Source organism: Siphateles boraxobius, unplaced genomic scaffold (genome assembly GCF_051911475.1).
Source record: "Siphateles boraxobius isolate OS27281-9 unplaced genomic scaffold, OSU_SipBor_1 6, whole genome shotgun sequence".
NCBI lineage: Eukaryota > Metazoa > Chordata > Actinopteri > Cypriniformes > Leuciscidae > Siphateles > Siphateles boraxobius.
The window spans coordinates 33,949,708-33,971,959 of NW_027509186.1; the positions used below are offsets into that span (position 1 = coordinate 33,949,708).

At 39.2% G+C, this 22,252-nt stretch overlaps 1 protein-coding gene and 3 long non-coding RNA genes across 5 annotated transcripts; 1 reads left to right on the forward strand and 3 right to left on the reverse strand.

Annotated features, from left to right (window-relative positions):
- Window positions 1–7,360: 7,360 nt before the first annotated feature.
- Window positions 7,361–9,113, reverse strand: LOC143716434 (serine/threonine-protein kinase pim-2-like). Its single transcript, XM_077208987.1, has 6 exons — window positions 8,970–9,113; window positions 8,693–8,743; window positions 8,230–8,605; window positions 7,933–8,109; window positions 7,655–7,743; window positions 7,361–7,554 (listed from the first exon to the last, which is right to left on the reverse strand). The coding sequence occupies exons 2-5, from the start codon at window positions 8,708–8,710 to the stop codon at window positions 7,655–7,657; spliced, it is 660 nt and encodes a 219-aa protein (XP_077065102.1). The 5' UTR covers window positions 8,711–8,743; window positions 8,970–9,113; the 3' UTR covers window positions 7,361–7,554.
- A 2,416-nt stretch (window positions 9,114–11,529) lies between these two features.
- On the forward strand, window positions 11,530–14,323 carry LOC143716436 (uncharacterized). Of its 2 annotated transcripts, XR_013195994.1 has the most exons (5): window positions 11,530–11,716; window positions 13,287–13,590; window positions 13,745–13,875; window positions 13,985–14,127; window positions 14,245–14,323. It is a non-coding gene; the product is annotated as an uncharacterized LOC143716436 (long non-coding RNA). The 2 variants fall into 2 exon arrangements; XR_013195993.1 differs by lacking the exon at window positions 14,245–14,323 and having other exon boundaries at window positions 13,985–14,237.
- Window positions 13,419–14,363, reverse strand: LOC143716435 (uncharacterized). The gene is made up of 4 exons (XR_013195992.1): window positions 14,230–14,363; window positions 13,952–14,040; window positions 13,644–13,851; window positions 13,419–13,532 (listed from the first exon to the last, which is right to left on the reverse strand). It is a non-coding gene; the product is annotated as an uncharacterized LOC143716435 (long non-coding RNA).
- A 5,109-nt stretch (window positions 14,364–19,472) lies between these two features.
- On the reverse strand, window positions 19,473–20,015 carry LOC143715676 (uncharacterized). The gene is made up of 3 exons (XR_013195859.1): window positions 19,879–20,015; window positions 19,601–19,689; window positions 19,473–19,500 (listed from the first exon to the last, which is right to left on the reverse strand). It is a non-coding gene; the product is annotated as an uncharacterized LOC143715676 (long non-coding RNA).
- Between the last annotated feature and the right edge of the window lie 2,237 nt (window positions 20,016–22,252).

A 22,252-nucleotide genomic window follows, 5' to 3' on the forward strand; every position in this document is an offset into this window, starting at 1 on the left:
CCGCATGAAAGACCCACGACTGGCAAATTAACGAGCTACTACATTTCTCTCCGAAACGGTAAGAAATTATATTAGATTGAATGGAGGATTTTAACTGTGACGAGATCATTGACAGGGCAGTTTACGGTGATGCATGCGACAGAGCTGTCCGTTAAAGATGACGAAGTAGTATGTTCCAAAGCTTGCCTGCTCTTTTGCTACACACTCAAAAGTATGTACTTTTTCTTCACAAAAAGAGTACATATTTTTAGGGCGTAGTATGTATAAGTAGGCGAATTGGGACGCAGCAAAAGAGACTTGAACAGTGACACACATTTGTGCCATTCCAGTACAGTACCTGTTCAACACACCTGTCATTTCCAAGGTGTTTTCTTTTTCTTTTTCCATGCACTGAAGAAAAAACTGCCCTACCATCAGTAGTCAGTGATGAAGCTTATTATACCATGTTCATGTAGAGAATATCTGTCCACTGTATCTTAACAGCTTGCTGATGCTGGTACAACGCTCTCAAAAAAAAAAAAGAGAAGTTCTCTTTTTTGAAGAGACACATGTGAAAGTTTGAGCCAGTTGCATCTTGACCCTGTAATAAAAACAACAACAAAACAAAGGTGAAAATGCTGATATTAGGAACAACTAGTGATGCACGATCTAAAAAAAAGATTTTTCTGGTTAAAATTGCGATTTCAAATTCACAAAAATGTATTAGGTTTTAATTACAATATCGAAATGAACAGCAACATGTTGAATGAAGGCAGTAAGGTAGAAAACGGAACAAAAAAAAAATCAAATAAAACGGAACAGAAAGTGAGCATCCCAGCTACTTCCCCTTCCTTCATTCTATGCACGCACAGCAAAATGAACAGGTAAATAGGCTTTATGCCCAGCTTCACTACTTCCTGAACTTCAGCCAGCTCCTTTGTTTCCTGTCTGCCATTATTGGACAAACTGATTTCTTCTTCTTCTTTGTCGTTTTACGGCGGTTGGCATCCAACATTAATGGTGCATTACCGCCACCTACTATACTGGAGTGTGGACCGGAGATAAAATAAATACATAAATAAACCATCAAACTAAAAATAACTTTATATTATTTCCCTCTTTTTCTTTCTTTAAAAAAAATAAAATAAAATAATTAATTTAAGCATCCTAAATCCTTTCTGCCAGTCTTGTTTCTTTTAAGAATTGAAATACCAATGCACTCACACCATTTACCGTTTCCCCCAGCAATTCCCTTAGTGAATTCCCTTGCCCCCCTAACCTTCTTATACCCTTTTTCATCTTTCCTCTTTCCCTCTCATATTTCTGACACTCAAAAAACACATGCTCCACAGTTTCAATATTTTCACAAAATTCACACCTACCCGATACGTGCTTACCTACCACATGTAAATACTTATTTAACCCACAATGTCCTATTCTTAATCTCGTGAAGATAATTTCTTCCCTTCGCTTCCTTCCAGTAACCCTCTCTGTCCCAACCTTTTGTTGAATTTTATATAAATGTCTTCCTTTCTCCTCCGCATCCCATTGTGCCTGCCACTTTTTAATAATTTTTGACCAGATTTGTGCTTTCGCTTCTGCTTTACTTATTGTAATTACTATTTCAACCTCTTCTTGTTTACTTGCTTGCTTTGCCAATCTATCTACCATTTCATTACCCTTCACTCCCACATGTGCTGGAACCCATGTAAACTTTACCGTTATCCCCATCTGACAAATCCGTGAGTGAATTTCTAGTATTTCATATATTATGTCCTGTCTCGCTTGTGACTTAAAAGAATGCAAACTTTACAGAACTGCACTTGAGTCTGAACATATGACAACCTTTTCTGGTTTGACTTCTTCAACCCAATTCAATGCCAACCAAACAGCTACCAATTCCACGGTGAATACTGATAAATTATCAGAGATTCTCTTCTGTATTTTCACCCCCATCTTTGGTACACTGAAAGCAGCTCCAGCTTTTCCCGACTCAAGGTCTTTAGATCCATCAGTAAATATGACCAAATATTCACCATACTTGTCACTCATCCCATCACAAAAAACTTGACATATATCCACCTCCGTTCTATTTCTTGAGTGGGTATTTAAAATCTCTAGGTCCACATTAGTCTGCCAAAAAAGCCAAGGTGGTCTGACTGGCAACAGAACTGTTGGGCTAAATTCCTTCCCTCTAATCCCATCTCTTTCCCAATAGTATCACCCACCCATCCAAAACTCTGAATTTTAACCCTTTCATGCTCCCAGCATACCTGCATAACTGCTCTTGTGGGGTGAGACCTACCCTGTCCCTGCAGGTTTGCCCAATAATTAGCTGCCAGTTGTTCCCTTCTTAATTGTAGTGGCATCTCACCCATTTCTACCTGCATTGCAACTGCAGATGATGAAAAAAACGCCCCAGTACATATCCTTAATGCTTGTGTTTGCACCACATCCAACTTGGCCAATATTGTTCTAGCTGCATCTCTGTAAGCTATACATCCATAATCTATTATTGATTTAATCAGTGCCCCATATATCCTCTTCATTGCTTTTCTATTCGCGCCCCAGTCCACTCCTACCAAACACCTCATCACATTTAATACTTTTTTACATTTAACTTTAACTTTTTCAATGTGACCGGCCCATGTCAACCTAGCATCAAACACCATTCCCAAAAATTTAAAGGACTCAACCCTCTCCAGTACATTTCCATATAATTTAAGATTGATCTCTTCATCCACCTTTTTCCTTGTAAAGAAAACCACCTGCGTTTTTTCCCTTGAGAATCTAAAACCCCATCTCAGTGACCACCGCTCTACTAGATCTATTGCTTCCTGGACCTTTCTAACTGTATACTTTATGTTCCTTCCCCTTTTCCACAGCGCCCCATCATCAGCAAACAAAGATCTTCCAATCCCAGGCCCTGCATCTGAAAATACATCATTTATCATGATGGAGAAGAGCAAAGGACTAATCACACTTCCCTGAGGGGTCCCATTTTCTATGAGGTAGCTGCCAGACATTTCTTTTCCAACTCTCACTCGTATGGATCGTCCATACAGGAAATCCCTCACCCAGTTAAAAGCCCTACCTCCTATTCCCATTTTATCCAGTTTAATCATCAGTCCCTCTTTCCACATCATGTCATACGCTTTCTCCACATCAAAAAACACTGCTACCACTATTTCTTTATTGACCTGGGCTTTCCTTATTTCATCTTCTAGGCATAACACTGGATCCATGGTTCCCCTCCCCTTCCTGAATCCACTTTGACATGATGTAATTAATTCCCTCTTCTCCAAAAAATAAACCAGTCTGTCCGTTATCATTCGTTCCATAACTTTACACACATGCGATGTTAACGCAATTGGCCTATAGCTGGTAGGTTTTGTCGGGTCCTTCCCTGGTTTTCTAATTGGAACTACAACTGCTTCCTTCCAGCTCTTTGGAAGCTGCCCATCCTCCCAAACTCTGTTATATAGCCTAAGCAGTCTACCTAATGCTACCTCACCCATACATGAAAACATAATATAGCACATTTCATCCTCTCCTGGTGATGTTAAACCTGCTCTAGCAATAGCTCTTTCCATTTCTGCCTTAGAAAATGGAGCACTCAGTTCATCTCCCACTTCCTCCCTTTTTTCCAAGACCCCAGGATATGCCTTTAATGTCATTTCCCTTCCTTTCCTCCACTCACCCTCCATGTTGTCAGAGCTATGTATTGCCACAAAAGCTTTAGCCATCATCTCTGCCTTCTCTACATCAGTTACTGCCCTCTCCTCCCCACTGACCAGTACAGGGTAGTCCCACTCCCTCCTTATTCCGCTCATCTTCTTAATCATCCCCCACACTTCTCCCACAGGTGTCTGTCTTCCTATTGAGCTGCAGAACTCATGCCAGTATTTCCTCTTAGCTTGGCGTACAGTTTTTCTTACAACTGCTTGAGACCTTTTATATTGAATTAAATGCTCAAAATTATGAGTACGTCTCAACACTCTAAAAGCCCTGTTTCTACCTCTAATTACTTCAGTACATTCCTGTGTCCACCATGGAACCACTTTCCTTCTCCTTATCCCAGAACTCTTAGGAATAGTTTCATCTGCCACTTTTTTAATACTATCTATGAACATACTATACTCTCTTTCACTCTCCATATCTTTAACCTCCCCTGCTAACCTTTCCTCACATAACTCCTTGAATTTGTCCCAATTAGCCTTACTGAAGACCCATCTCCCTCTTCCTTCTCCAAACAGGTTTCCCACCCTCATTCTAATAGTGCATAAAATAGGAAAATGATCACTCCCTACTGTCGACTCCTCCCATTGCTTCCAATCACAAAACCTTGCTAGATCATGAGATGTGATGGTAAGGTCTAGTGCTGACTCTTTTCCTGACCCCATATCGATCCTTGTCGCACTACCATCATTAATACAAACCAACCCTTTTAAATCCATCAACTCCTCTATCACTCTTCCATTTTCATCTAATCTCTTTCCCCCCCAAAGTGGATTGTGAGCATTAAAGTCTCCACACCACACTACCTTTCGTCCTTCCTGTCCCTCTACCTCTTCCATTAAACCTAATTCCAATCTTTTACATGGATTGTAAAAAATTGATTATCACTAAATTTTCCATTCCTACCCACACCTCCACCCCTACATACTCCAACTCCTTCCCTAATCCCAGAATCCTATATGGCAGCCCCAGTTTAATAAATGTAGCACAACCTCCCCCACCTCCTGTGCTTCTATCTCGACGGACACCCACATACCCTTGTATCACAAAATCCAGATTTGGCCTCAGCCAGGTCTCTTGAATACAAATAACATCTGGCTTTTGCAACATTTCATCAATAACTTGTTTAAACTCTTGTCCGTTTGCTACCAGGCTTCTAGCATTCCAATGTATTATTAACACCATGATAAATATGAACCAACCCATGTTTCCTGACTAGACTGATGTTTGAGATCATCTCTCACTGTTTCCCATGTCAGCCCTGTTACATCCAAATGCCGTACTGCTGCCATCACTATCAGCTGTATTCTTTCAGTATTTGATTTTACATCTGCAGTACCATTAATCACACCAGCAATAAATGTCACTAACTTTCTAACATCCATTTGTATCATATTTCCCTCATCCTCTTTCACTTGCCCTGCTTCATGTCTCACATTATTCTCACTGCCACCCCCTGCCTTCTGGTTCTGGACCTTTTTAACTGCCTCTGCGTATGACACTTTCTGTCCTACTCTCACTTGCTGCACTTGCAACGCTTCCTTCATCATAGTACACCCTCCATAAGCCACACTATGCGCACCCCCACAATTACAACATTTAGGTGGTACTCCTTCCCCACATTGACCATAACTATGATTTCCTCCACATCTGGCACACCTTCTTGTCTCATTGCACATTACTGCTACATGTCCAAACCGCTGACAGTTATAACACCTAAGCGGTCTAGGCACGTACAGTCTCACAAAGTAGCTCATGTACCCAATTGTTACTTTCCCTGGAAGGACCCCGTAACAAACTGTAACAAAACTGACTGACTATCTTCCTTAATGCCATCTCTTGTTATTTGTAATCTTTGTGCACTCATTAAATTTCCCCCTCTCATGTTATTCTTGATTTCTTCCATCTGTACACACCGGAATTCCTGTAATCACCCCCTTACTCCATCTTTTCCCTCCCTGATCTTTTTCAACCTTTACCACCTGAAATTGTCCCACCTTTTCTAACTTCAGTGCCCGCTCTCTTTGATTACTATCTTTACATGTAACCACTAAACTACCATTTCTTAGCACCCTTGCTGCAACGATATCACCTATCGCATTCTTTAATGCCGATGTCAATCTGACCGGATTTACACCTCCTACTCCGCCTTCCTCTCGAAAATTGATTACAACTTTATACTCGTCAATCTCACGATCCTCTTGTGTAACTGCCTCACTCTCCTCACCACTCATTTCCGAACTACTACTTACTCCTAATATGCTAGCCTTCCTTTTCTTAATCATACTTTCATTTCCACTTCCTACCTGCTTTCCCTTTCCTCCTTTGCCCTTTCCTCGTCCACCTCCACCTCCACCTCCACCTTCCATCTCCGGTCCAGTCACAGCACAGCCGTACCGAACCGCCGACCGACACGTCTGCTTATTTTGGTTTGTTTGTTTCCGTATCGTGTCTCCGTCGCAAACCAATAGCACACTCTGCTGAAACCAGGGTGTAATATCAGTTATGTTAAATGTTTATCAGTTGTAGCAGTAGTCATAATGCTCTGCAGCAACAGTCTAACGTTACATCCTTGATAGTGTCGGAAGAGGTGGGACTTAACGGCATACGTCGGACAAACTGATTAATCCAGGTGTGCCTGATTATTGTTACTGAGGCCAGGCACACCTGGATTAATCAGTTTGTCCAATAATGACAGACATGAAACAAAGGAGCTAGCTGAAGTTCAGGAAGTAGTGCAGCTGGGCATAAAGCCAATTACACCCAGTTGACGTGTCAATAAACCGGAAGTGACCATTTTAAAATTAAAGACATTGAACCTATCCTGCACCTACATTATTACGTATGACCGATATTTACAAAATTATTAATAACATTTAACATCTGCAAATTAAAATCATTCTTAGTCTTTTATAAAAAAAAAACTTTAAATAATTAAATAAGAAATGGGTCAATGTTAGAATTTAAAGTTAGGTTTAAGATTCAATTTAAAGAGTGCAACATGTCAATTTTCCTTTTTCTCTCTTGAATTTTTTTTCATTTTACATTTCAGTCTTAGAAGTTCAAGAGAGAACCCTTGAACTTCTAAGACTGAATGTTCCATCTTGTGATGTAGAAAAGTTTTTTTTAATTGATCAATTACGATAAAAGGCATGTTACCAAGAAAACCATGTCTTTTATTCTGTAAATATGAAATGTAAAATATACAATTTTACATAAGTTGAAGGCACAGTATGGTAACATCATGTCTTATCACTTTTTTGACTTGACAGTAGATCTCTGTGAAGCTCTGACAGGAACCTCTGTGGCTGTTCAGAAGAAATAATCAACTCTCAAATTATTTACAAAAGTATGTTTATTTATTTTCACATCCTTCAGAAAGCAATAGCGCCAGATGCTAATGTTGCTGCTTCAAGCCAAGATGCAAGAGTCTAAAGCGGATGATGGAGAGAACAGTTGATTCAGTCCGCCGGACACACAGCTGAACAGAAGACACTTCTGGAATGACTGTCTTACACCTGGAACCAATGAAACACAAATGAGTTTTATTGTATACATTCATTACTCTTAGAACAGGTGAGAAAAGATCCAGTTTCTCATTTAAAGGTGTACATTATGAAGTGACTTACTTTTTCATGTAAAGAGCTCCAGGAAACTACATGGAGTTCAATATTCTCCTAACATGGTTGTAATTTACCGTCGGTACTTCTCCTGGATGTTTCCGTCTCAGGTCCTTCATCTCATCCTGAGCTCTTGTTTTTGGTGGATTTTTCATCAGACGTAAAGAGATCTTCTGAACAGAAGACACTTCTGGAGTGGCTGTGACAGGTTTTACAGCTGGAACAAAAAACAGAAATAAGGGTGCTAAATTCATTACACTTAGAACAGTGAGATTTTTAAATTCCTCTTAAATAGTTTTTGGCTCATGACTCAGTACCTAAAACCATTTGTGCTGAACAATCCTGCTCAGATCAAGCCGATGCTCTGGATTCTGCTGCAGAAGAGAGCAGATCAAATCACAGCAATCTGTGAGAAAGATGGAGAGACGTCTGATTATTACCACAAACTTTACATCCGCTCTACTTTCATTATTCTAAGCTGTGAGATCTTCAGGTCAGACACCGGGACAAATTCCTGCATTATCTATACAGACATCTCCTATACAGCCTATGAAGTTTTGCATTGGAATTGTATTTGAAGTAATAAACAAATCACCTTCTGTCAAGTCAGGTTTGTACCAGGAGTTCATATTGATCCTGTAGAAGTCGAAACTATCTGGAAAGTTTCCACACAGCATTCTGAACAAGAGGATCCCCAGAGACCAGACCGTCGCCGGCTTTCCATGAAACTCGCCCTTCATTCTGTACTCGGGAGGGCAGTACCTAACTGTGCCTGGAGGAAAGAGTGTTTGTCCGATGTATAAGTCTCTATCACAGCATGTCTTCTCAGCATCCATTAGCATACGAGTGTTGAGTTAACTGATTCACAAGAGTTTTGAGAACTAAAACACACCAGAGTAACTCGTGTAAGCAGATTCTGTCAGGAGATCGCCGCATCCAAAGTCAATGAGTTTGACATCGAGTTTCTTAAAGTTTATCAGCAGGTTCTCTAATTTGATGTCGCCATGGTAAACTCCACGGCGACAGCACGCATCAGCGGCTAGTGTTGCCGACCACATGATGAGCCGCGCAAACCTCTCGTCAATGCTGCCGCCGTGGCGTCCCACAAAGTCAAACACATCCATGCAGTGCGAGAAACGCTCGAGGACCATGACGTAGAAGTCCTGCTGGTCCTGCCAGTCCAGCAGCTTGATAATGTCCATCGATGGACCTTTATTGGCCAGGATTGTCAGGGCGACTTCTTTGGGAAGGGGTTCGGGATGATCAGGCTGGAAGAAAGAAACATAATATGATGTCAGATGGTTTTAAATAGGGATTTAACTCAGTTTGTCTGCAGAAAAATCACTTATACTCACAATGCTGATACATTCCATGTGTTTCGTCTTCTGGATAAATTTCACTGCCACCTGATGGACAAAACAAAAAGCAATTAATGTGTGTAGAGATCATATCATAAATTTCAAGCAAGAGTTTAAATCATAAAAGGTCAAGAAGAGCCCTAAATAGTGAATATATGATACAGTAAGATGTCTTGCATAGGATATAAAGTGAGATATCAAAGGATTAGAGATAATTCAGATCAAAACAATTCGCTAAACTAGAAGTGGTAAGTAAAAAGAAAAAAAGTCAAACCTTCTGGCCATCCGCCAAACGAGTGCCTTCATAGACGGCCCCAAATCCACCTTGCCCCAGCTTACGGCCAATTGCATATCGGCAGCAAATGTCGTCTGTTAAAAGATGAAGAGAAGAAGACGATGTTTAGTGGTGCTTTGCAGATATTGTGAGATTATTGTTGGGGACTGTGGCAGGAAACTCACCCTCAGGTCTCATGTTCACTTGGTTACGGTCTAGCTGTATCGTCAGAGGAGACGTTTCACCTTCTGTCAGACGGACTGGAGCGTCGTGGACTTGAGTTTGAAGCTCTTCTTGCACCAGAGGCTCAGCAGCGGGAAGGACTTCAGGATCATCGACAGGAGGTTCCTCGAGATCAATGACCTCTACAGATCTAGAGATGAACTGTGGAGACTTTTGATCTAAAGAGGAGAATATCAGCATAAAAAGTTAGCTAGCAGTCCATTAACTGGTAAAAGAAAAGACTGATTATTGGGAACTGGGATTCTTTGATATTAAAGTGATTGATTTTTAAAGTGCAACTATAATACTACAAATTTGTACACTTTTGAGGTTTCTTAATTTATTATAGAGAGAAAGTTAAAAGGTCTGTTTAAAACCATCCTATAGGGGGCAGAAAAGTTGCCGTTAAGTTACTCACGGTCACTCTTTTAGGTGTAAAATATGAAGTGACTCTTTCATCTAGGATATTAAATATATGTTTCTCTAACATGTTTGTCATTTACCGTCGGTACTTCTGGATGTTTCCGTCTCTTGATCCTTCATCATCTCACCCTGATCTGAGCTCTTGTTTTCGGTGGATTCTTTCTTCCATCTGAAAGAGAGACTCTTAAAGAAGCCCACTTTCTTTTTCTTCCTCTTCAGAAGAGAGATGGGAAGCTGGTCTCCCTCTCCCTCAGGCTTCTTCTCGTCAGGCCGATGAGGAAGATGTTTCTCCGCCGTGCTGCTGCTGCTGCTGCTGGGGTTTGAGGGTTTGCGGTCACGGTGATGGAGGTCGTGAACCTGCTCGCTATCCGTGAACGGTTGTACTCGTGAACTTCTCTGTCCCATGATGAATCGCTGTTGTGTATCAATCACACGAAAGCTACAAACTCAGTAAATGAGTAAAGTGTCGGAGAGCTGACGTTCTAAAAATAATCGAACTCTTTAAGACGTCATAATCGCTCAGGCGCAACTTAGCTGAGGGGAAAATGTCTGTTGTGTAATGCTAATAAATATTCTAATATTTGAAATTGTATTTTCTCATGAATCTGAATATTATGACTGTACAATTCCTTTAAAAGATGAACCATTGAATAATGTTGTTGTAAACATGATTTTTGTTTGAAATAAATATATTAAACATATTGTCTGTTAAATACATTTTGTTGAAAATATTAACATTTAATGTGAACACAGTTTTATAAAATTACAAAGGCCTAGGGTATTTCAAAATAAATATATTAATATTTATTTTGCTATTTTATGTAGGCCTATTTTCAAATACACGTGATAAGGGCTGCCAGCTCTCAAGTCGCGCCACACGTCCATTTTCTCATGCAGAGAAAAGACATCACGGAGCAAAGAGGACACAGACAATGCGCTAAATCACAAATAGCCTCAGCTTTCTGATTTGTTAAGTTTTTTTTTATTGATATTTAAACAATGAATATAGTTTTGGCGCTTTTAATAATGCCTGACATGACAGATGATGATCGCTGTAGCCTCAGATCAAATGAAGCGGGAGCGCGCTTGAACCGATCATCTCCAGGCCTAACGTTACTTTTTACTACTAGTTTTTACAGCACAAAATAAACATAATTATGAGCATCAGAATAAGGTATGCTGAAAGAACCAGTACAACTTACTGAAGTGCATGATGTCTCATGTAATCGCTCAGTGTTTCAACCGCAGATAAACAGCATGTAAAACAATGTCACGTAACGTAAACTTTACAATTACATTTAGAAAAGCCATTCAGTGGCCATAAACTGAGAAACATGAACTTTAGAGAGGTGCATTTTTCAACAAAAGGACTATTTTACACATTCATTATTTTTATATTAACAATTAGTATTATAACATTACTTAGTATTATTAAAGAGTTATTAGGCTATAAATAAACCAGTTGATTGTTTCTGTTGATCCCTACCGAGAGAAAGAGAAAACCAAATTGTAAAAAGGTGTTATGACATGTATTTTTTTTTTAATTTTGCATTTCCATGAAGCCTATTTTTTTCTTACTTTTGCTCACCTCCATCCTCTCACTGCTGATTCGTGATCATTTTTATGTATGTATTTATATGGACAGGTGGCTGCTGTAGATCTCTTGGTGTCTGGAGTGGGGGAGCTTGTGGATCCCTGGCTGCGTCCGAAATCACATACTTCCCTACTATGAAATAGTTGAAAAACAGTGATAAGAGTAGTATATGTCAGAATTCAGACATATACTTTTTCCTACTCATAATAGAGTTCGAAAAAGGACCCAGATGACTTACTACTACTGTACCACTGAGATTGTGAAGTGTGCATATGATGGACTTTAAGGATTTATGAGTCGTAGTGAAGTGACGTTTCTGACACTGATAGGTCACTAATGACAACATGGCGAATGTAACAGGTCCAGAATACATTCATACTATATAGAACTTACTTTTTTAGCGTTCACAAAGTAAGTACTTGTTCAAAATAAGTCTCCACTCAAGAGAGAATGTGATTTTGGACGCGGCCCCTGAGAGAGGGGAACTTCTGAGTCAACGACTAACAAAGTAAGAATCTTTCCCGTTTTAAATATACTGGGAGGGAGGGATGGTGTAGAAACAACTTTCACTCAGAATTTGCTAGTGAATTTCACAATTAATTACAAAGGAACAGAAAGTAAGACATTGAATTAAACATGAAATTTTCTAAGTATTTTCTTGTAAAACATAGTCCAATGCTCACTGTTTTATTCACGACTAAGAAAAAATATTTTTTACAGATAATACATGCTGTAAATAATGTTTCGAATGGGACAAATACATAATGGCCTGGTTTCACAGACAGGGTTTAGATTAAGCCAGGATTATACCTTAGTTCAGTTAGGACATTTAAGTAGCTTTTATAAACATGCCTTAGAAAAAACATTACTGGTGTTCATCTTGAGACAAAACAATGGCACTGATTCAGTTAAAACAGCTCAAACATGCATTTTAGTCTGAGACTAGCTTAAGCCTTGTCTGTGAAACTGGTGGCAAATTAACACATTCACTTAAACTCTTATGCTGATTTGTAATGAATAATTAATATTTGTAAATCTGAAAAGACCTTTCTGTATATTTTGTATGTTAGAATGTGATTGTGATTTTTTTACACAAATATGCAAATATGGCACCTAAAATGGGATGTGATGCTTCCAGATGATGCACACTTTCACAGATGTATTACGAGGTACTATTAACTCGCATCAATTATTGAATGTACTTCGTCATTTTTACTTTCATTGATGCCATTAGTGCAGTGGTTCCCAAACCTGTTCCTGGAGCCCCAACACTGCACATTTTGAACGTCTCCTTTGGCCCTGTCCCAAATGGCTCACTTCATGTGCACTTGACAAGACCACAGGGTGTCCTATTGGTCATTATAGGTTTCAGAACGGTGCGAGAGCCCCCTATACGCCCTCGATGTGCACTTCTAACCGACAATCAAAGAGCGCATTACAGCACAAAAGTGTGACATCAGAGGAAGACCACGAGGGCTTTGCTTTTCATTTGGGACAGGGCCTTTATCTGACACTCACTTCAGGTCTTGGAGTCTCTACTAATGACCTGATGACCAGAATCAAGTGTGTTTGATTTGGGAAACATACAAAATGTGCAATGTGAAACTCCAGAAACAAAACTTTGTTTATGAAACATATTCATCTCCTCTATTATAGGAGCAGATATTAGTAAACAGCCTCCTCAAAGTTCGTGAAAAATCTATTTATTATTAATTATGACCAATATTGCAAAATCATCAATCAGATTTAACATCTGCAAAATAAAATCATTCTCTTAATCTTTGATCAAATATTTTTTTATAGAATTAAATAAGAAATCGGTTCCATGTAACATTTTTAATTCAGGTTTAAGCTTCAATTTAAAGAGTGCAATATGTAAATTTTCATTTTTCCCTCTTGAACAGAATCTTTCATATTTTTTTTTATTTGTATCAATTATGATTAATTACATGTTGCCTGCAAAACCATGTATTTCATTATGTGAATATGAAATGTAAAATATAAAATTTTACACAAGTTGAAGACACTGTATGGTCACATCATGTCTGATAACTTTCTTTTCTTTTTTGACTTGACAGTAGATCTCTGTGAAGCTCTGACAGGAACCTCTGCGGCTGTTCAGAAGAACTAATCAACTCTCAAATTATTTACAAAAGTATGTTTATTTATTTTCACATCCTTCAGAAAGCAATAGCGCCAGATGCTAATGTTGCTGCTTCAAGCCAAGATGCAAGAGTCTAAAGCGGATGATGGAGAGAACAGTCGATTCAGTCCGCCGGACACACAGCTGAACAGAAGACACTTCTGGAGTGACTGTCTTACACCTGGAACCAATGAAACACAAATGAGTTTTATTGTATAAATTCATAACTCTTAGAACAGGTGAGAAAAGATCCAGTGTCTCATTTAAAGGTGTAAATTATGAAGTGACTTACTTTTTCATGTAAAGAGCTCCAGGAAACTACATGGAGTTCAATATTCTCATAACATGGTTGTAATTTACCGTCGGTATTTCTCCTGGATGTTTCCGTCTCAGGTCCTTCATCTCATCCTGAGCTCTTGTTTTTGGTGGATTTTTCATCAGACGTAAAGAGATCTTCTGAACAGAAGACACTTCTGGAGTGGCTGTGACCGGTTTTACAGCTGGAACAAAAAACAGAAATAAGGGTGCTAAATTCATTACACTTAGAACAGTGAGATTTTTAAATTCCTCTTAAATAGTTTTTGGCTCATGACTCAGTACCTAAAACCATTTGTGCTGAACAATCCTGCTCAGATCAAGCCGATGCTCTGGATTCTGCTGCAGAAGAGAGCAGATCAAATCACAGCAATCTGTGAGAAAGATGGAGAGACGTCTGATTATTACCACAAACTTTACATCCGCTCTACTTTCATTATTCTAAGCTGTGAGATCTTCAGGTCAGACACCGGGACAAATTCCTGCATTATCTATACAGACATCTCCTATAAAGACTATGAAGTTTTGCATTGGAATTGTATTTGAAGTAATAAACAAATCACCTTCTGTCAAGTCAGGTTTGTACCAGGAGTTCATATTGATCCTGTAGAAGTCGAAACTATCTGGAAAGTTTCCACACAGCATTCTGAACAAGAGGATCCCCAGAGACCAGACCGTCGCCGGCTTCCCATGAAACTCGCCCTCCATTCTGTACTCGGGAGGGCAGTACCTAACTGTGCCTGGAGGAAAGAGTGTTTGTCCGATGTATAAGTCTCTATCACAGCATGTCTTCTCAGCATCCATTAGCATACGAGTGTTGAGTTAACTGATTCACAAGAGTTTTGAGAACTAATACACACCAGAGTAACTCGTGTAAGCAGATTCTGTCAGGAGATCGCCGCATCCAAAGTCAATGAGTTTGACATCGAGTTTCTTAAAGTTTATCAGCAGGTTCTCTAATTTGATGTCGCCATGGTAAACTCCACGGCGACAGCACGCATCAGCGGCTAGTGTTGCCGACCACATGATGAGCCGCGCAAACCTCTCGTCAATGCTGCCGCCGTTGCGTCCCACGAAGTCAAACACATCCATGCAGTGCGAGAAACGCTCGAGGACCATGACGTAGAAGTCCTGCTGGTCCTGCCAGTCCAGCAGCTTGATAATGTCCATCGATGGACCTTTATTGGCCAGGATTGTCAGGGCGACTTCTTTGGGAAGGGGTTCGGGATGATCAGGCTGGAAGAAAAAAACATCATATGATGTCAGATGGTTTTAAATAGGGATTTAACTCAGTTTGTCTGCAGAAAAATCACTTATACTCACAATGCTGATACATTCCATGTGTTTCGTCTTCTGGATAAATTTCACTGCCACCTGATGGACAAAACAAAAAGCAATTAATGTGTGTAGAGATCATATCATAAATTTCAAGCAAGAGTTTAAATCATAAAAGGTCAAGAAGAGCCCTAAATAGTGAATATATGATACAGTAAGATGTCTTGCATAGGATATAAAGTGAGATATCAAAGGATTAGAGATAATTCAGATCAAAAACAATTCGCTAAACTAGAAGTGGTAAGTAAAAAGAAAAAAAGTCAAACCTTCTGGCCATCCGCCAAACGAGTGCCTTCATAGACGGCCCCAAATCCACCTTGCCCCAGCTTACGGCCAATTGCATATCGGCAGCAAATGTCGTCTGTTAAAAGATGAAGAGAAGAAGACAATGTTTAGTGGTGCTTTGCAGATATTGTGAGATTATTGTTGGGGACTGTGGCAGGAAACTCACCCTCAGGTCTCATGTTCACTTGGTTACGGTCCAGCTGTATCGTCAGATGAGACGTTTCACCTTCTGTCAGACGGACTGGAGCGTCGTGGACTTGAGTTTGAAGCTCTTCTTGCACCAGAGGCTCAGCAGCGGGAAGGACTTCAGGATCATCGACAGGAGGTTCCTCGAGATCAATGACCTCTACAAATCTAGAGATGATCTGTGGAGACTTTTGATCTAAAGAAGAGAATATCAGCATAAAAAGTTAGCTAGCAGTCCATTAACTGGTAAAAGAAAAGACTGATTATTGGGAACGGGGATTCTTTGATATTAAAGTGATTGATTTTTAAAGTGCAACTATAATACTACAAATTTGTACACTTTTGAGGTTTCTTAATTTATTATAGAGAGAAAGTTAAAAGGTCTGTTTAAAACCATCCTATAGGGGGCAGAAAAGTTGCCGTTAAGTTACTCACGGTCACTCTTTTAGGTGTAAAATATGAAGTGACTCTTTCATCTAGGATATTAAATATATGTTTCTCTAACAAGTTTGTCATTTACCGTCGGTACTTCTGGATGTTTCCGTCTCTTGATCCTTCATCATCTCACCCTGATCTGAGCTCTTGTTTTCGGTGGATTCTTTCTTCCATCTGAAAGAGAGACTCTTAAAGAAGCCCGCTTTCTTTTTCTTCCTCTTCAGAAGAGTGATGGGAAGCTGGTCTCCCTCTCCCTCAGGCTTCTTCTCGTCAGGCCGATGAGGAAGATGTTTCTCCGCCGTGCTGCTGCTGCTGCTGGGGTTTGAGGGTTTGCGGTCACGGTGATGGAGGTCGTGAACCTGCTCGCTATCCGTGAACGGTTGTACTCGTGAACTTCTCTGTCCCATGATGAATCGCTGTTGTGTATCAATCACACGAAAGCTACAAACTCAGTAAATGAGTAAAGTGTCGGAGAGCTGACGTTCTAAAAATAATCGAACTCTTTAAGACGTCATAATCGCTCAGGCGCAACTTAGCTGAGGGGAAAATGTCTGTTGTGTAATGCTAATAAATATTATACTATTTGAAATTGTATTTTCTCATGAATCTGAATATTATGACTGTACAATTCCTTTAAAAGATGAACCATTGAATAATGTTGTTGTAAACATGATTTTTGTTTGAAATAAATATATTAAACATATTGTCTGTTAAATACATTTTGTTGAAAATATTAACATTTAATGTGAACACAGTTTTATAAAATTACAAAGGCCTAGGGTATTTCAAAATAAATATATTAATATTTATTTTGCTATTTTATGTAGGCCTATTTTCAAATACACGTGATAAGGGCTGCCAGCTCTCAAGTCGCGCCACACGTCCATTTTCTCATGCAGAGAAAAGACATCACGGAGCAAAGAGGACACAGACAATGCGCTAAATCACAAATAGCCTCAGCTTTCTGATTTGTTAAGTTTTTTTTATTGATATTTAAACAATGAATATAGTTTTGGCGCTTTCAATAATGCGTGACAGATGATGATCGCTGTAGCCTCAGATCAAGTGAAGCGGGAGCGCTTGAACCGATCATCTCCAGGCCTAACGTTACTTTTTACTACTAGTTTTTACAGCACAAAATAAACATAATTATGAACATCAGAATAAGGTATGTTGAAAGAACCAGTACAACTTACTGAAGTGCATGATGTCTCATGTAATCGCTCAGTGTTTCAACCGCAGATAAACAGCATGTAAAACAATGTCACGTAACGTAAACTTTACAATTACATTTAGAAAAGCCATTCAGTGGCCATAAACCGAGAAACATGAACTTTAGAGAGGTGCATTTTTCAACAAAAGGACTATTTTACACATTCATTATTTTTATATTAACAATTAGTATTATAACATTACTTAGTATTATTAAAGAGTTATTAGGCTATAAATAAACCAGTTGATTGTTTCTGTTGATCCCTACCGAGAGACAGAGAAAACCAAATTGTAAAAAGGTGTTATGACATGTATTTTTTTTTTTAATTTTGCATTTCCATGAAGCCTATTTTTTTCTTACTTTTCCTCACCTCCATCCTCTCACTGCTGATTCGTGATCATTTTTATGTATGTATTTATATGGACAGGTGGCTGCTGTAGATCTCTTGGTGTCTGGAGTGGGGGAGCTTGTGGATCCCTGGCTGCGTCCGAAATCACATACTTCCCTACTATGAAATAGTTGAAAAACAGTGATAAGAGTAGTATATGTCAGAATTCAGACATATAATTTTTCCTACTCATAATAGAGTTCGAAAAAGGACCCAGATGACTTACGACTACTGTACCACTGAGATTGTGAAGTGTGCATATGATGGACTTTAAGGATTTATGAGTCGTAGTGAAGTGACGTTTCTGACACTGATAGGTCACTTATGACAACATGGCGAATGTAACACGTCCAGAATACATTCATACTATATAGAACTTACTTTTTTAGCGTTCACAAAGTAAGTACTTGTTCAAAATAAGTCTCCACTCAAGAGAGAATGTGATTTTGGACGCGGCCCCTGAGAGAGGGGAACTTCTGAGTCAACGACTAACAAAGTAAGAATCTTTCCCGTTTTAAATATACTGGGAGGGAGGGATGGTGTAGAAACAACTTTCACTCAGAATTTGCTAGTGAATTTCACAATTAATTACAAAGGAACAGAAAGTAAGACATTGAATTAAACATGACATTTTCTAAGTATTTTCTTGTAAAACATAGTCCAATGCTCACTGTTTTATTCACGACTAAGAAAAAATATTTTTTACAGATAATACATGCTGTAAATAATGTTTCGAATGGGACAAATACATAATGGCCTGGTTTCACAGACAGGGTTTAGATTAAGCCAGGATTATACCTTAGTTCAGTTAGGACATTTAAGTAGCTTTTATAAACATGCCTTAGAAAAAACATTACTGGTGTGCATCTTGAGACAAAACAATGGCACTGATTCAGTTAAAACAGCTCAAACATGCATTTTAGTCTGAGACTAGCTTAAGCCTTGTCTGTGAAACCGGTGGCAAATGAACACATTCACTTAAACTCTTATGCTGATTTGTAATGAATAATTAATTTTTGTAAATCTGAAAAGACCTTTCTGTATATTTTGTATGTTAGAATGTGATTGTGATTTTTTTGTATGTTAGAATGTGATTGTGAACATCTGCAAAATAAAATCATTCTCTTAATCTTTTATTAAATATTGTTTTTAAAGAATTAAATAAGAAATAGGTCTATGTAACATTTTTAATTCAGGTTAAAACTTCAATTTAAAGAGTGCAATATGTAAATTTTCATTTTTCCCTCTTGAACAGAATCTTCCATATTTTTTTATTTGTATCAATTATGATTAATTACATGTTGCCTGCAAAACCATGTATTTCATTATGTGAATATGAAATGTAAAATATAAAATTTTACACAAGTTGAAGACACTGTATGGTCACATCATGTCTGATAACTTTCTTTTCTTTTTTGACTTGACAGTAGATCTCTGTGAAGCTCTGACAGGAACCTCTGTGGCTGTTCAGAAGAAATAATCAACTCTCAAATTATTTACAAAAGTATGTTTATTTATTTTCACATCCTACAGAAAGCAATAGCGCCAGATGCTAATGTTGCTGCTTCAAGCCAAGATGCAAGAGTCTAAAGCGGATGATGGAGAGAACAGTCGATTCAGTCCGCCGGACACACAGCTGAACAGAAGACACTTCTGGAGGGACTGTCTTACACCTGGAACCAATGAAACACAAATGAGTTTTATTGTATAAATTCATAACTCTTAGAACAGGTGAGAAAAGATCCAGTTTCTCATTTAAAGGTGTAAATTATGTAGTGACTTACTTTTTCATGTAAAGAGCTCCAGGAAACTACATGGAGTTCAATATTCTCATAACATGGTTGTAATTTACCGTCGGTATTTCTCCTGGATGTTTCCGTCTCAGGTCCTTCATCTCATCCTGAGCTCTTGTTTTAGGTGGATTTTTCATCAGACGTAAAGAGATCTTCTGAAGAGAAGACACTTCTGGAGTGGCTGTGACCGGTTTTACAGCTGGAACAAAAAACAGAAATAAGGGTGCTAAATTCATTACACTTAGAACAGTGAGATTTTTAAATTCCTCTTAAATAGTTTTTGGCTCATGACTCAGTACCTAAAACCATTTGTGCTGAACAATCCTGCTCAGATCAAGCCGATGCTCTGGATTCTGCTGCAGAAGAGAGCAGATCAAATCACAGCAATCTGTGAGAAAGATGGAGAGACGTCGGATTATTACCACAAACTTTACATCCGCTCTACTTTCATTATTCTAAGCTGTGAGATCTTCAGGTCAGACACCGGGACAAATTCCTGCATTATCTATACAGACATCTCCTATAAAGCCTATGAAGTTTTGCATTGGAATTGTATTTGAAGTAATAAACAAATCACCTTCTGTCAAGTCAGGTTTGTACCAGGAGTTCATATTGATCCTGTAGAAGTCGAAACTATCTGGAAAGTTTCCACACAGCATTCTGAACAAGAGGATCCCCAGAGACCAGACCGTCGCCGGCTTCCCATGAAACTCGCCCTTCATTCTGTACTCGGGAGGGCAGTACCTAACTGTGCCTGGAGGAAAGAGTGTTTGTCCGATGTATAAGTCTCTATCACAGCATGTCTTCTCAGCATCCCTTAGCATACGAGTGTTGAGTTAACTGATTCACAAGAGTTTTGAGAACTAAAACACACCAGAGTAACTCGTATAAGCAGATTCTGTCAGGAGATCGCCGCATCCAAAGTCAATGAGTTTGACATCGAGTTTCTTAAAGTTTATCAGCAGGTTCTCTAATTTGATGTCGCCATGGTAAACTCCACGGCGACAGCACGCATCAGCGGCTAGTGTTGCCGACCACATGATGAGCCGCGCAAACCTCTCGTCAATGCTGCCGCCGTGGCGTCCCACAAAGTCAAACACATCCATGCAGTGCGAGAAACGCTCGAGGACCATGACGTAGAAGTCCTGCTGGTCCTGCCAGTCCAGCAGCTTGATAATGTCCATCGATGGACCTTTATTGGCCAGGATTGTCAGGGCGACTTCTTTGGGAAGGGGTTCAGGATGATCAGGCTGGAAGAAAGAAACATAATATGATGTCAGATGGTTTTAAATAGGGATTTAACTCAGTTTGTCTGCAGAAAAATCACTTATACTCACAATGCTGATACATTCCATGTGTTTCGTCTTCTGGATAAATTTCACTGCCACCTGATGGACAAAACAAAAAGCAATTAATGTGTGTAGAGATCATATCATAAATTTCAAGCAAGAGTTTAAATCATAAAAGGTCAAGAAGAGCCCTAAATAGTGAATATATGATACAGTAAGATGTCTTGCATAGGATATAAAGTGAGATATCAAAGGATTAGAGATAATTCAGATCAAAACAATTCGCTAAACTAGAAGTGGTAAGTAAAAAGAAAAAAAGTCAAACCTTCTGGCCATCCGCCAAACGAGTGCCTTCATAGACGGCCCCAAATCCACCTTGCCCCAGCTTACGGCCAATTGCATATCGGCAGCAAATGTCGTCTGTTAAAAGATGAAGAGAAGAAGACGATGTTTAGTGGTGCTTTGCAGATATTGTGAGATTATTGTTGGGGACTGTGGCAGGAAACTCACCCTCAGGTCTCATGTTCACTTGGTTACTGTCCAGCTGTATCGTCAGAGGAGACGTTTCACCTTCTGTCAGACGGACTGGAGCGTCGTGGACTTGAGTTTGAAGCTCTTCTTGCACCAGAGGCTCAGCAGCGGGAAGGACTTCAGGATCATCGACAGGAGGTTCCTCGAGATCAATGACCTCTACAGATCTAGAGATGAACTGTGGAGACTTTTGATCTAAAGAGGAGAATATCAGCATAAAAAGTTAGCTAGCAGTCCATTAACTGGTAAAAGAAAAGACTGATTATTGGGAACTGGGATTCTTTGATATTAAAGTGATTGATTTTTAAAGTGCAACTATAATACTACAAATTTGTACACTTTTGAGGTTTCTTAATTTATTATAGAGAGAAAGTTAAAAGGTCTGTTTAAAACCATCATATAGGGGGCAGAAAAGTTCCCGTTAAGTTACTCACGGTCACTCTTTTAGGTGTAAAATATGAAGTGACTCTTTCATCTAGGATATTAAATATATGTTTCTCTAACATGTTTGTCATTTACCGTCGGTACTTCTGGATGTTTCCGTCTCTTGATCCATCATCATCTCACCCTGATCTGAGCTCTTGTTTTCGGTGGATTCTTTCTTCCATCTGAAAGAGAGACTCTTAAAGAAGCCCACTTTCTTTTTCTTCCTCTTCAGAAGAGAGATGGGAAGCTGGTCTCCCTCTCCCTCAGGCTTCTTCTCGTCAGGCCGATGAGGAAGATGTTTCTCCGCCGTGCTGCTGCTGCTGCTGGGGTTTGAGGGTTTGCGGTCACGGTGATGGAGGTCGTGAACCTGCTCGCTATCCGTGAACGGTTGTACTCGTGAACTTCTCTGTCCCATGATGAATCGCTGTTGTGTATCAATCACACGAAAGCTACAAACTCAGTAAATGAGTAAAGTGTCGGAGAGCTGACGTTCTAAAAATAATCGAACTCTTTAAGACGTCATAATCGCTCAGGCGCAACTTAGCTGAGGGGAAAATGTCTGTTGTGTAATGCTAATAAATATTATACTATTTGAAATTGTATTTTCTCATGAATCTGAATATTATGACTGTACAATTCCTTTAAAAGATGAACCATTGAATAATGTTGTTGTAAACATGATTTTTGTTTGAAATAAATATATTA

Excerpts from the sequence above, each read along its gene's own strand:
- LOC143716434 (XM_077208987.1), bottom strand. Across the intron at positions 8,110-8,229 it reads TGCTTACACGAGTTACTCTG|GCACAGTTAGGTACTGCCCT; the intron begins GTGTGTTTTAGT and ends TCTTTCCTCCAG. Across the intron at positions 7,744-7,932 it reads CAAACCTGACTTGACAGAAG|ATTGCTGTGATTTGATCTGC; the intron begins GTGATTTGTTTA and ends TCTTTCTCACAG.